Raw genomic sequence first — 15,916 nt, 5'->3', positions numbered from 1 at the left:
ATTTTAGTTATTGCCAACATTGCCTACTTGAGGTTACGCCGCGTGTGAAAAGTCACCTTTGGCAAGGCCGTATCAACAAAAGTACAAACCCGTCGAAGAATCTAGCGCTCAAAGGGAGTCTACATTTCTCTGCAGTTCGAAGAAACACACTCTAACACTACTGGAACCTTTAGAAATTGTAATATAATTCTTTAGTCGAGAGAGATGAGTGAATGTTGTTCTGGGGGAGTGTGGGATGGTCATTCTTTTGAGGAAGCACTGGGAGAATTTTGTCCTGAGGGAGTGTGGAGGAGGGATAGGATATCATCGTAGATAAATATAAGGATGGTCCTACTCGGGAGAGTGTAAGGGATGTGCTGTCCTGTGGGAGAGGGTGTGGTTGCAGTACTGGCACAGTGGGGTGAGCTCGGTGCTCTGGGGAGTGTCCGACGATGCTCACCTGCGGGGAACATTGAATACGTGTGCAGGAGGAGGAGGAGCAGCAAGAAGAACAGCGGAACAAACTGAGAATGACAACATACTAATCTCACGGAAGTGTAATGGAATCAGCCTTTTTTCACATGTGATCTTTCTCTCGATGTCGAAAGGCCGATGAGTTGATGGAAGAGCATTGCTAGCATCCTACTGAGCATTTACGGGAAAAGGGATTAAAGTATAATATTACCGTACAAGGAGTCGTATGCACCGGTTAGGGTGTCGCTGTGGCGTAGACATCCTTCTGATGTCGCTGTTCTTCATAGTATAGACACACTGTCCCCCCAGCAGGTTAATCACATTATGACTCACCATTTTGTACTCTTACGAAGTACCTTGTCTCTTGAATTTCAGATATGACTTAGCCAGGACCTCTAGATATCATAGTAAAGTTCAAGCCACAGAACAGAGGTCAGTTAGCTGTTTACCTAGAAGTATATGGCAAGACCGATGAGATTTCTGATATACATATAGAGAAATAGATTGAGATTATAAACGAAAGGTGAGACGAAGAGTCTGCTGGATCTGAAAATGGTTTCAGTTACGAAAAGTGGAGTGTATAAATATTATGTGTATAGATTTCATGTATAAAGTAAAGCTAATGTTCAATCATGTATACAGTGCATATCTTTTATACACTCGTACGTATCAAGACCGACCCTGCAATCTGTGAAATCACAGATATATATCATGAAAGTCGTGTATCTAATGGATATGTATATCTGATAGGTATGTGTATATGATGGGTATGTATATCTAATGAGTATGTATATCAGAATTTAAGGCATTTTTCCCGACTGGGGTCACAGGGTTTCATATGCGTCGCTTAAAGGCTCGATCCCTGGCTTAGGAACTTGTGCTTCGTTTGTAATATTTGATGTTTGTGTAGACAGCTAAATGATACTGAGCCAACAGTGCGAGATCAGCAATATGTGAGCATCACAACTAAAGATTCACTTGATGTTTGAATTGCAAATATTGGCGTTACTGGTGATCGAACTGGTATACGAATGAATTTAGTTCTTATTATATGCAGCGATGTTGTGAAGGTTCTAAATTTTCCGTTAACAAAGCAGTGTAGTCAGTGCTGATACAATTATCAACTTCTTTATACGTTATTTCGACAGAGCCTTCCCAGTATGAGAGAGTCCAAAGGTATTTGGTTGGTAACATTTACCTTCACACAATTTATTTATCATTATTCAGTTTCATCAAATGATCACAACAGTGTCACAATCAGTACCTTACAGCCCATAATGGATCATTGCTACATCGGGTGTTTTGTTTCACTGATGCATATCACACAAGGCTCTATGGGTGTCTTCTCCGTTCCATGTGGTATACCTTGGGGTTTGAGCGTCATGTCATGTCCATGTAGTATATATAACCCGGGATTGTCTGCGTACCAATAGAGTACACAGTGTGCCTTAAGGCTGGCCTTCTTACCCAGCCTGTCCCACAGTACCCATCAGCCTCTTACTCCTACACAGTAGCTGTTGGAAGACTCCACCTGCATGCGGTAATACCACGAGCAAGAAGTCACCTCCGACTAGGCTATATCATTGTCAGAGGACGTCAATGAGGACTTTCCCACACCAGAAGAGCCCAACTTACGGTGTTCTTGCGTGGAGTGGATTCTCGAATCGGCAGGAGTCCCATAAAACGGGTCTTAGGATTAGGTGATGGTAATGGATAACCCATAATTGATAACCTGCACATTACATCAAGTGAGGCCAGATCTGGGATACATGTACTTAAGATTGAAATGACATATCAAGTGAATGATAACCAGTGCTGATCCGGGAGAAGAGAGGGAAAACAGCTATGATTAACGGGAGTTTACCTTTCAATTCTGTCCTGATTCAATTTCCATCATCAAGTAAACGACTATTGGCTTCCAAAGATGTAATAAATACAATAGTGTGACCAAGGCCAACATTATCTCCAAGCTTGACTTGACACCTGGGCCGCAACCAAGTGACTTTATTACGATGCTTCGAAGAGCAGTTTGAAGACGACCCAGGTACCGGTTGACCAGGCGAACTCTTGATACACTTACACCAGCGGTCCGCGCCACGGAGAGCCACCCGTGCTGCAGATAACGGACCCAACAAGGCCTCGAGGACAACGACATGACAGGATAATGAAGGAGTGGGAGGTGTGCTAGTAAAGAGTAAGGAAAGGTTAAACGAAGAGGAGATACCAAAAGATTTCAATGGACGTGATACGAATCGAAACGGCTGACAGGGGCCATAATTTTGTCTCGGGTGTGATGCACTTTTTCTTACCATCGACTTTCAGTTGCCACTCTTAATCGTTTTTATACTCCATTATACAGGAATGTGAAAAGCGACATGTTTCTTCAACAGGAGTATCAAATAAACCTATACATACCTGAACGAAAACACTATGATCAAATTCCACTTTCGCTCGCCGTCGATGCCGCTAATCGAGTCCATTTCCTTTACCTTTAGCCTTGAAGATCGAGAGCACCATTTTCATAACGTAACGGATCCTGAGCTTGTTTACGAGATGATCAGTGGGTGGTACACCTCGGCTGATGCGGTTAAATGATAGCTCTCAAGGTGAGCCATGGCATGTGTTTACACATTCAGGATCAGGCAGCGCGTCATTATCTTCTCTAAAGCCCAACAGGTTAAGATGAGGTACAGTGGGTACAACCCTGTCTGGTGGGTAGGGTTATACCCACCCGGGAAGCCATTCATGGCCCCGCCCTTGAGCTACGGTAATTAATGTGGATACGCATTTTCCTTGCAGGTGCTGAACGTACATATACGAAGCTGACAGTGATCTTGTTATTCTGCCGCCGTTAGGACCCGTCCACTCCACCAAAAGACTTTTGTCGGGGTCATCTACCTGTGTCAGCACTGCCGTAGGTCTCCGTCACTAGCAAGAGCTACTGAGCTGAACTGGTCAGAATCTGTGGCTGCCTTCCTGACCGGCCCCCCCTCACCCAGCAGTGTCTGGAGTGCCACGTGTGGAGGGCCCCTCACCTCCGCCCTCACCCACTGTTGTTCCTGTTGTAACCGTGGCAGAAGAAGCGCTCTTCATGATTACCATGGATATTCCGCCGCCTCCCGCCCCCCACCAAGTGGTACACACGCAGACCATCATGCAGCAGCCCAGCCCAGAGGACGCCAAGAAAAAACGTGAGTATTCAGACCGTTCCCAACTACAACACTGTTAAGTCTCCCCGCACCGTTATCCACACTCTTAAAGTGAGATTTACTGGTAGGAAACGATTTGTTCTAGACATATCTTCTGAGTGTTGAGTAAGCACAAATTTTTTTGCACTGGAGAGGCATGTACTGTTTATATATTAACCTTAACCCCGGTTATTAGAGGGCCAAATATGAAATGTAATTGAACATTGTCTTGAATACAATATTTTCTATCTATGTTTCCTTATACATATATGTAATGCATATTGAAAACTCGTCAACATTTACATTGCTCTCCAATATCCACATAAACTTCTTTCTTTCCGTCGTAAGAACATAAAGTCCCAGACAAGGGATTTTACGTAGCTTGTGTTCCAGTTCTCCTCCCTGAGCGCTGGAGCACGCGTCCCATGCGTCACTCCTCAGATCGCGGAAATTACACGTCAACTCTCAGCTGTGGTAGTTTTGTCATTCAGGCCACAGTTGCGGAGACGGACGGTCTCAGCGTCACATCATGGAGGCCTCTTCTCATAATAACGGATCACCCTTTGCTATTGTGACGGTCCCGTCCAGCATTGCGACACCCAAATGCTAGATGTGTGTACCTTCACGCTACGCTTGTAACACATCCCTTAGTGATATCTTAAAGACTGTCTTTCGAAAAGGTAGCTGTACTTTATCGTAGAGTCCTTATGGGCAAAATTGTGAATATTCCTGTAAATGGGAACCATGTTCTTCGTCAAATTTGGTGCATCTTTGTCATTGTGGTATATATAGTGAAAGCCTACGATAATGAACTGATATGACAAAAGAGGTGTCTGGATAAGCCCATTTGGGTGGTGTAAAGGGTACATTGATCGCCTAAAATTTGTTGTAAGTCATTCGCGGTTTGGTTCCATAGTACGCGCCAAGCAGAGCATGTGTTATCCACTTGAGTGATTTTGGTGTCCTCCGCACAAAAAAAAAAAGGTGCATTTTCTAACCGGAGGCATAAGAAATCACCGTTTCAGCAGAAACTAATATACGTAACCATGAAAGTGCCCATCATATAATAAAAGGTATATAAACTGGAATCCTGCAATCATGGAAGACCGTCAAAGATTGATATCACAACGCTGCATAACTTTTCATTTGTTAAAGCTTTCTTTCTCTCACCACTAAATCAAGTATCTTTTCAGGTACCATGGTTATCTTATACCAATACGGCAGGATAAAAGCCATCACTTCATTAAATTTCACCCTACAAGAAGAACATCTATATCTGACCACAACTAAAGTGGTTTCTTGGTCTGATCATAAGTTCATCAAGTAACCCTCATCACTTCCCCAAACTAGTTATCATCGTCTAAGCATTAACCTACCTGATGCTAGCGGAGATTAACAGTCTTAAGCAAAATCATGGTGAAACCAAATGGTAATTTGAAGACCAATGTCCCCTGAACACGCACAAGGCTGGCTTACAACTCTGTTTATGCTTATATCTATTCGATGATTAAAGAAAAGAAATTTCTGATGAGCATTGAATTATATTTCCAAATGCAATCCATCCTACGTATCACGAACTAAGATTGTATTAGAACTGATAACGTCCTCACCTGTTTGACGGCCGGTTCGTTTTTGTTTTACGAGCTTCCATGTTATGTCTTCTTTATAGCATGAGTAAATTCTAAGTAACAGTTCCTGATTGACTCACTGCCTCGATAAATTCCTATTTGCAAGACGTGGCAGTTAATCTATAACCTAAAGGTTCGGCAGCCACTCTAAGACAGGATATAGACGAAGTGACGATTGATTTAGGGCGGATACTGTTGCTGGAAAGAAGTTTATATAATGTTAATAAGAAATAAGAAATGCTGAAAAGATACAGCTAAAAACACTTTCCCAGCGGCTCTTGGCTCTGTATGTGTTTAGGAGTCACCTGAGAGGCTAGAGTTGTTGGATGACTGGAGCTTCGGCAGGCCATTGATAACCCACCAGTCAGATTTATGTGATGGTCGGCATGTTACAAGGAGGTGGTGGCTGGCTGATTTACGCCCGGCTCCACCTTGTAGCAGCTGCACGTACACTCAAGCCTATCCTATAGCATCGGTGACCTGGCCTCCTTCTAGACATAACTACGCACCACATTGTTAAAGTTTTCCAGAGTGGCAGTTTCTATCATGCTAAGGATTCTTATCTCTAATCACCCCGTGCTTGGACACGTAGTCTTGCCTTCTATATTTGCGTATGAAGGTACAGATGCAAAAGCCAAATAGGACATAAACGTATGTGCATGTTTCAGAGAGGAAGACAAACCTACACTGTAGAAGTAAAAGAATTCAGGGAGATCGCAAGACATTGTATTGAGACTGCTTTACAAGTGGCGTTTTTATTCTTGCCCAGAGGGAGTGAAATCAGTACATCCATGTCTCAGAAATCACTTGTAAAGTAAACACTTGCTGATAAGAGGTATTCTATTACCATGAGTATGCAAATCATTCATTCTTGTCGAATCGAATTCATAACGACGTGAAGGACTAAGGGAAACTTACTATCAATATTTCATGTTTCGTTTACTAATATAAGTTTTTAGAAGTGGTTACTGAGCCGTACACCAACCCATGAGACTCTGAGTTGAAGGCTTAAAAAAAGGATAAAATCTGATGATAAAAAGCATTGCCTTCAGACTGAAAGACAATTCACTCTTTCATAAACCCACAGCACCAGTGGTTTTATGCGTCATGAACTCATACTACTACTTGCACCAGTGGTGCTTCGCTGTGTTTAAGTTCACATAACCTGAAGAAGACTTAAACGGTATTGGAGCCCAAGGTTGCAATGTAAATAGAATGATGTTGAATAAGAAGCGCCAAATGTGACTGGGCGTCCACACTGGTTTGACTACAGGACCAGCTTATGGTGATGATAGAGGATGGATGTCCTTCCTAACCTGTTAGACAGTCCTTACTTATCAAACCAAACATGGTTGACGGTGAAGATAACAACCATGTTTCACAATACGCTAATGTCTTCAGTAATCTTTCTCACAACCACTCCCTCTCATCCTTATTACTTATCCTTATTACAAATTCACCGCATTACAAGGCCCAGTATTAGTACAGTTACAAACATAACAACTCAGATGGTTAAGTATATGATGCTGTGACCATCAGTACCTGAGATCTAGTTTAATTGATGCACAGTCGACACTCAACCCAGTACTAACTTGTTCACCATCAGACCTGCCAGAGAATATATGTTAACAATACATCTACAAGCAGATCTTTCTACATCTAAACCAGTTATGATTATACTTCCCAGAAAAAGCCAACAGCCTCTTGAACCGGGTATTGCATTGGTTAATCCAATCCTACATACGTTCTAGTAACGGTAACTGATTTAAATGACTTTAAAGCAGAGCAACGATACTACTTGGTTCAGACCGGGTTGTAGTAGGCGTGTGTATTACGTAGGTGGAGAAGGTTTTATTCCTGTAAAGTTTGAGGCAACTTCTTGGTGGATGAAAAGAAGTCTTGATTGGCGAAGAAAGAACCATCTTGTTTCTCCGGACACTTAAACGTTGCAGTTACTGTCAAAATAAACTTTGTACTCAGCGCTGTCACACACACACACACACACACACACACACACACACTTAGGCGCGCGCGCGTGCAGTCGTTCTACACCCAACTCAGGTGTTTATCATACCCTCAGGGCTGGCCAATAAATGGGTACCTGGCTTAGGCTGGAGAGTGTGTGTGCGCATATATACATACGACCTAAGTCTTGATACGCATGTACAAGGCAACGCTAGTGTACAACATACACACACAGGACACACAATGAGATTAAACAAGAATCGTTCTCGAAAATACACTAGAAAGTTCTTATTATAGTATAAGAGTGTTGGTTGAATGGATTAAACTAAACGTGGATACAGTAAATGTGGACAGCTTTCAGAAGACGAAAAGAGTGTTCGATAATAGAGAATGTTCAAGAGAAGAAACCCTAAGAGTGTAAGACTCCATCATCGCACAGTATAGATAACTAATTACACACACACACACACACACACACACACACACACACACACACAATTATAATGATCCCAAAATCACTGAAACTCTCCCTTATTCTCACTTTTTCAGCACTTAGAATCCCATTCCCATCTCCTTGATCAACAATGTGTTTCTACCGGTGCAACGTCCTCTGGTGATCTCTCGATTGTGACTCATGTGTGTTTTCAACCGCTCATACGGAATTTGGGGAACATTCTGTCGTGGCCCTTGACATTTCTATATCCTATAACATGGTGTAAATTAAGCCTTTGCTTTCTAAACTTATTTTCTTTGGCTTTTTTTTTGCTCTTATCTGTTGTCTAATTCATAGCGTCACCCCCAGAATCTACGTCATTGTTGTAATAACATAAATGGTAATGGCTGTTACTATATTCACCCCTGTAAACTCTGATCTTGTATAGGTACTATGACTATCTTCCTTGTGAATACCTATGTCATATCTACAGGGGTCTCATTCGCCCCTGTATGGAGTCCTGCTCTTATATTTGGGATGGCTTTTCCTCTATGTTTCTATTAGCGGGAATGAAATCAAAGACCTTCCATTCTTTGATTCTTCAGGCATCACCTCTTCAGCTACCTCCTCTCTTCTCCGTAAAACTGCTGCTCTTTCCCTAGTCTATTGGTATTACTTTGGCCTTTGCTTTCGTAATTCAATTATATGCGTCTGCATCCAATAGCTTCTGTGTAAAGACCAGCCTCACTAGGACGGGCCATTATGATATTTCTTACTTCGAACAGAGAGGATGTGTAACTCCCATCCATCTTTAGTCTTTCTGTCTTTCCACGAACTTATTCTTTTAAACACTAGGTCTAAAAACACCTATAAAGTCCGATTAATCTCTTTCTTCTTTTTCTTACCCTATATTCCTTTCAGCCGAGAGAACCATGACAGAGGCATATTTTCCCCGTGTCACGTCCGTCACAATAAAATGAAAATATCAAATACACAATATACGTTCTCAAGGTCCTGAACTTCAGCTATTGATCCCTCATCAACATCACAGAACGAATGGCGACCACAACAAATCGACCGCCCGTCCCCACGAGTGCCATAATCAAACCCGATCGTTTGGGAGTCTTGAAAATCATGACTTAATTGTTGTTAATGACGTGTACACAGAGGCGCTGGAGGTGTCATTAGCGCAGGCCAGGCAACACCTTGACACGCCGACTTTTACTCCTCGGAAGTCTGAGGAACTTCTCTCATTGATGATCATCCGTATTGGTTCAAAGGCATTGTTCTTGTGTGCCAGAATATGATAACATTTTAAAGCCATTGTTTGTTTGCCAAAATTTGAAAGAACTGAGATACTTTGGTACAGAGTGAACGCGAATTGACTTTGATGGTGAGATCAGCTCGCGGTAGCCGAAGATCAACCTCACACACGACTCCCATAGCCAACACTCATATACATATGCCGAGGTTTTCAAAAACGCGACAGATTAAAGAAAATGACGGTGCGGGTAAATTACACCTGACCTTGAACCTCCGTCCCTCCACCTTCTGACATGAATGGTGGAAGGTACTCGTGATTCACTTGTATTCAACCAAAGCCAAAAATGATCAAGAATAGTGGTGAAGGTCGCCACGATGCGCCTATGATAATAAGACCAACGCTGGAGGGGGTTAAGACTAGCCACTAACATCGTCCCTCCACTCATGATAATGAGATCTGTGGTGGAGGGTACTAAGGCTCTCCACTGCCATCGTCCCTCCAACTATGATAATAAGACCAGCGCTGGAGAGTGCTGAGACCAGCCACCACCATCGCCCCTCCTCCACCTGTCATCAAGCGATCGATAGAAAAGTATCAAAACTTGTTATCAACACTGTCCCTTCAACGTCGAGAATGAAACCAATGTTAAGGTAGCAGCACTTGCCTCTTAACACCGTCCTTCCACCAGTGGTGGAGGGTAGCAAGACTCGTCACAATCCCTCCACCTCCTCTGTTGGTTAGACAGGTCGAGGAAGGTCAGTAAACTCACCATCGTACGTGATGAGACGGCAAGTGGTGGAGGATAGCAAGATCCAATCATAATCACCACCCCTACACTTTCTATGATGGTGTGATAAGTGGTGAAGGGAAGAGTGATCATTCCATCATTCGACCACTTGCTGCGGTGGTAAGATGAATGACTCGTAGTGCTGTGTGCGAGTTAGTCATGAAGGGAAGTTAAGACTTACAATCAACCCTCTCCATGATAAGAAGAAATTATGCTGATGGACTTGTTACTATAATGTCACTTGCGCGTATTTCACTCAGTAATTCTGGCATACCTTTTTTTCTCTTATCGTCATCCAGCATCACCCGATATAACGTATCGTCACCTCTCTCTCTCTCTCTCTCTCTCTCTCTCTCTCTCTCTCTCTCTCTCTCTCTCTCTCTCTCTGGCAAAGGGAAAGGGACAGAAGAAATGGCATGATTCGCACTGAGAGAAATCCAAGAACTCAGAAGCTGCCAGAACTCAGAGGCTGTGACATGAAAAACTTCAGTGTCACGTCTTACATATGTTAGATGTAAGAAAAACTGTAACATCAGCTGTAATTAACTTCTTGAGTTTCTCTCATTACGTATACTGTATGGCTACATACTGAGGCACCGCGGACACTTTATACAAATCACAGGAATACTTGGATTAACGAAAATGGACCACTCTCTATGTTGCCGCTCCCTGTATCAACCAACCCTCCACAGGGATTTCATTAGAATATGCCGAATCTTTATCTTCCTCGCAGTTTCCTCGATTGTTTCATTGGACTTCCCGTCATAGAGATGAGTTTAGATAGCACTTTTGATTTGAGTGTTTTGACCAGTATCTACACAAATGGTGCTGTCTATAGAAAATCCACGATGATGATGGCCATGAGATTTAGCTACCAGAGTCACTCTCTACCAGAGCTAAGTAGGAAGTTAATGAATTTACGTAAATCATGTGCAAATGGACTACGTTTCGAAAGACAGAGCTGTAGTCACCGAGTTAAGCCATTCAACAGCTTTATATTAAACGGATAATTTATTTGTGTTGTAGACTTTGCCACGAGTTTGCCACGAGGCTTCTTTAAACATCCTTTCATCTAAATCGTGAAAATGTAGATGTGAGGAATCTGAAATTTTATCAAAAATTGTCCATCATCGTGTGAGAGACACGGGGTAGGTAGGTACTCACTCTCGTCATTGCTTCCGCTGCTGACCTATCCATCATCCCGGGCAATACCACCCTCACCCACAAGCCCCATGATCACTACCCACCCACATTTGCATCATATAACCCCTCACCAACCACAACCAAACCTCCGTTACCATCATCCCTCCTCCAAATCATCCCATTCCATCTTCAGTCATACCTTCATTATTATACCATCATTACCCAGGCTTTCCCTGCATCGACCTTGCCCACATTCTAATGGCTGTCACTCACTGTCCAAGCTTCATTTATACTGCCATCACCCACATCACATCATGATAATCCTCCACCCTAAACCACACTCCAGTGAGCGTAATCTCTTCTTCGATCCCCGCTGAAGCTCATTTCAAGTCCACCCACTCTTCAGTTTCCACTCACTTCACACCACTGATATATGCAATCACACACCACAGTCCTCCATCACGTATTACGCGCCGCTCACAGAAAAGTCATCCCTAGAATCTTTCCTCTCATGCACTGAAACACCTTTCAAGATCATACTTTATTCAAGCATTCATTTCATCACAGGAATGCGGACTATCATGCATATCATCATCACCTTGACATTGACTCTCTCTTGGCGTCTGCCGAACGAACATGGTAAAACATTCCTGCTTCCCACCGCACCTGGTAATGATGTCACTAGGTTGAATTAGATAGAAATGAAAGAATAGCATCATCAGACTGTTGCCTCACACGCCTGTCAGCCAAGACTAGGATTCTCATGATAATGTGAACAATAGTGTTAATGAACTCGAAACTTTCCGTCATACGTTTGTGGCCAGATGTTGGTATCCCGTGCATCCAGAGTCAGGTATCATTAGCTCTCATCTCACTATTCTGACTGAAGGAGTAGTACTATTGACTCGGCAACATCCAGACTATTAGTGTCATGACTCTAGAATTGTTCTCGTGTTAAGAACCAACAGAGGCTCAGCGCCATTTCAAGTGGTCTTTGAGGTAAAAGTTGATCAGTGAAAGACTCTTTGCGAACCAAGACTTCGTGTATCTCTTGAGAGGAACTCCAGCTCAAGTGATTTGCTTCATCCTCTGGTTAGATAGGGAGCAGGTGTGGAACGGTGTGTTGTTGGGTCGTGTGTGGAGGAGTGTAGTAGGAGTTGGGTCTGTGTTATGGGGAGGGTGTACCGGTGTATCATGGATCAGGATGTGGTAGTGTGTTAAAGGGGAGGATGTGGCTCTGTCTTGTGGGAAAGGCTTGACAAAATGTTGTAGGGGATGATGCAAAAGTCTTTTCCGAAGATTGTTGAAGTGTTGAGGGTAAAATAACTCGTTTATTTGCAGAAGAATCTACTTTCTGACTGAATCTTACCGTGAATGCACCTGCTAATATCATCGTACATTGGAAGATCTCTTTTCTTTATCTAATTATTCGACCATTTTCCTTTTAGTTAATTTTCATGCTACATCCTTCACTCTGGCGGCAAGCTACAGTACTTACATTTCATAAACAGACCTTGAGATTATTGTCTGTATAAGTCTCGTTAATATCTGGCACATGTCGAGCCATACTGTCATTCCCTTGCCTCTATCTCCTCCTGTCATATTCTAGTTCTGATGTGATTTCTAGAAGATCTAACATTGGAACACATGCCCTCGGTCAGACCGCAATACGTCATTCATCCATTGCATTAACCTTTCTTTGAATGGGATATACACAGTATCCTTGAGAGGAATCCAGGCAGAGTGTTCCCTGATAGATGATCAGATTCTCTCCCTCCTGGACGATTTTTGCTGCCACAGCTGACGTGATTATAAACGGTGAACTAACATCAGCCTAATGATGGTTCCAGCCAAAGCGTTCTCCGCTGGATACCAAGATACCACACACGGAATAATGACAAACGTTGCACTAATGCCGGATTAAGGACGCTTCGCCCACCCGAGTGTTCCCGCCAAACAATAAGTTGCTAAAGCCGACGTAATGATAAACAGTGCGCTAATGCTCGTGGCCTCGCATGTGGTCCTCTGATAGTGGAGGATCTTAATACAAATCTAGGAGCTGTGACTCGTTGGTGGTCTGCCCCGGGTGAAGGCTGGCGTGTGTGGGGGCCCGAGGTTGCGGCCGGCCAAAAGCCAGTGTAATGCAGGGTTACTGGCTGTTAAGTCTGTTACTATCACGACTTCTTGTCAGCTCCAACACCACTCACTCATCTCGTTAAAGAGCAAACGAGTTTGGTATTGATTCTTTTTTTTTTTTTTTTTAAATTTTCCGTAGGTGGATTCGAATCTGCGTTCTCAGAGTGCGTGAGAGGATAGACACAGAGAAGAAAAAGGCGTAATAAAAACATGACTGTGGTGGTTAGAATTACAAAACCCTTTGGTTGCAATTAGTATCAGTCTTACGACCATTTTGGCTCATGTCTTATCTAAAAGGTCAGTGACTACGCCATGGGAGCCAGAACTTAATACACACGCACACACACAAAGCCATGTCAGCACTAGATAGTATGCAGTCACTGGCGTTGCAACACTCCGTCTAGTTCTGAGTTTTTAAGTGGTATTTGATGAGATGTTTTAACATTATGGATGACTCAGATCATCACATGCCTTGTTTAGGCGAGGGGGAATATAAGCTTTCGAATTAAGGAGTCTTTAAAATGCGGTTTCGTTCCTAAAACGAAGTTATAATGTTTTAAACATGATAACTATATTCATTTAGTCGTAAGTTCATAATTTCTCTTTGGCTAGATAATTTCCCCCCGCTTCCCTGAGAGATCTCAAAGTAGCCCTGAACATTCTTCATGTATTACGTTGCTACACAGTCCCTCCCTTACTTAACCTTCCTTACCTTCAAACTTTCTCAGTCATTCCTCATTTCTTCGCGTACTTGTCCTGGCCACTCTTCGTGCGAGGTTAGGTGGTTATTCAGCTGCGGGCCGATGGACCGCCAAGGTCATTAAGGCCGGCAACGTCTTATTTTTTCTTTTTACGTCGAGTTAAGTCAAGGACGAAGTCCACATCGAGGCTAGGTGGTAACTGAAATGTGTTAATGTTAATTGTTAATAGTGTTAATTGAAATGGGTTAATGAGAGGAAGAAATAAGAAACGAGGAGAAATATCTTCAGAATGCCATAGGAAATGGAGAAACCTGCACCTTTAAAATGGGCTTGGTCATAGTAGTTAGAACAGACATGAGGGGCTAAAGCGTTGCAAAGTTTCGAGATGTAAGGATAGAAAGAGATGTCAGAGCTGCCCGCCCTGGAGTTGCCAAAGGCCACACGGTCATAAAATGACGCAGGCATAACTACTGTTCGAAAGAACTTGAACGATATTTTCATGTGTTCAACATAATTTTAAAACCATACATTATCATTACACATACGGCCCCTCGCGTCTCATACGATAGTTCGTCCACCTACACTACTCTTACTTAGTAGTGTAGTTACTGGCACAACTGCTGCTACGTACTGCTTAAGTGCTGCTAAGAACGCTTGCTGCAGAAACTAGTTACAATCCTGCTGCTGAACGTTAATGGTACAACTTCTCATTATAGTTATGTTTTACCGACAGAACTACTGCTGTTATTACTGGTGTTGATGATAACGTCTACTGCATGTGTTACTAGCACAATCACTGTTGCCGTTACTGGTGTTGATGGTAACGTCTACTGTATGTTACTAGCACAGCCACCGTTGCTGTTACTGGTGTTAATGGTAACGTCTACTGTATGTGCTTACTAGCACAACCCCTGTTTCTGTTACTGGTGTTAATGGTAATGTCTGTTTTATGTGTTGCTAAAGTAATCACTACTGTTGCTACCTGTGTTGATGGTAACGTCTGCTGTACGTGTTACCAGCACAACCACGGATATTTTCACCGGTGTTTCTCGTAATCCCAAAATCACGCAAAATGCCTCTACGTCTGCCACAGTCACTACTACTACTACCAGCAAGACCATGTATATATGCAAGTGTTAGTTACGTAACGGCACAACGGTCACAGATAATCCCGTCAGCTAAAGTTATATATCACTAAAGTTACTACTGTTACTGTAACTAATGATTCTAGTAACGTAAATTGAATTACTTGTGTTACTGTTACATGTGTTATCGGTAACGCTAGTTGTCATTTAACTGACAATAGTTGTAGCCGATGGTGTTACTGCTGGTAATATCATTCGTTGGTTACTCGTAGGTGTTACTAACACAAATGATGTTACTGTTACTGGTGTTGATAGCAACATCTGTTCGTAGTTACTGCGGCTGGTATTACAGACAATGCTAATGGTGTAGCTGGTATTACTGCTCCTTCTGTTACTAGTTCTGTTGGTAACGCCGTCTGCATTATTTATTGACGATGAGGCTCCTTCTATCACTGGGATTACTAGTAACAGCTGTTGTACTCGTTGCTGACACGACCAGTGCTTTTAACACTATTCCTACTGGTAACTCCAGATGTTAGCGTCACTAGAAATGCTCAAAATGTTACCGTGGGTTTGGGTAACCCCAATGGCAAATGTTGTTGACGAAGAGTACCGCTGCTGCTACTGCTACTACTGGTGCTACTTCTGTCACCATTTCTGGGACTCACTGACTTGCCTACCGTTACTGTTACCGGTGCTTCTGGTAACTATATTGGTGGGTGCTGATAACACTTCTATTCATACCGTTACTGCCGCTGCTGGTAACTAAGCTGTGGGTGTTACCGGCAGCGCTGATGCTACTTTTTCTACTGTTACTGTTGCATCGTTAGCCGTGTGTATTGTTTGCACAACAGGTTCTAATGGTGCTCTTGGTAATATCAGTTGTAGCTGTTAATAGTACAGTTGCTGCTACTGTTACTGATGTTACGGGTTACACCCAATCCCATAACTACTGCCACTGATGCAGCTAGTAACGCCAGTAACAGTGGCAGCTGTTGCCGCTGTTACGGGTACTGCTGGTGACATCAGGTGCAAGCGTTACGGACACTACTGTTACCATGCCAAGTGAGTAGTGATGGCTGTGACTATGGGGTCCCGTTTGCCAAGAAGGTGGCGTGTAGGCGGTGTTACCA

General features: G+C 43.0%; 1 protein-coding gene across 5 annotated transcripts in view; it reads left to right on the top strand.

Annotated features, from left to right (window-relative positions):
• LOC139755019 (uncharacterized) overlaps positions 1-15,916 on the top strand; it is a 127,831-nt gene that overhangs the window by 23,614 nt on the left and 88,301 nt on the right. For all 5 annotated transcript variants that reach the window (XM_071672940.1, XM_071672944.1, XM_071672942.1 and 2 more), the window contains exon 2: positions 3,253-3,644. In XM_071672940.1, the coding sequence (XP_071529041.1) occupies positions 3,545-3,644 (100 nt within the window). In that variant the 5' untranslated portion in view covers positions 3,253-3,544. The remainder of the gene's footprint in view (positions 1-3,252; positions 3,645-15,916) is intronic.

This window comes from Panulirus ornatus, chromosome 18 (assembly GCF_036320965.1).
Source record: "Panulirus ornatus isolate Po-2019 chromosome 18, ASM3632096v1, whole genome shotgun sequence".
NCBI classification, from domain to species: Eukaryota; Metazoa; Arthropoda; class Malacostraca; order Decapoda; family Palinuridae; genus Panulirus; species Panulirus ornatus.
Note: the sequence above shows the minus strand (reverse complement) of the source record. Positions and strands in the feature narration are given on the sequence as shown.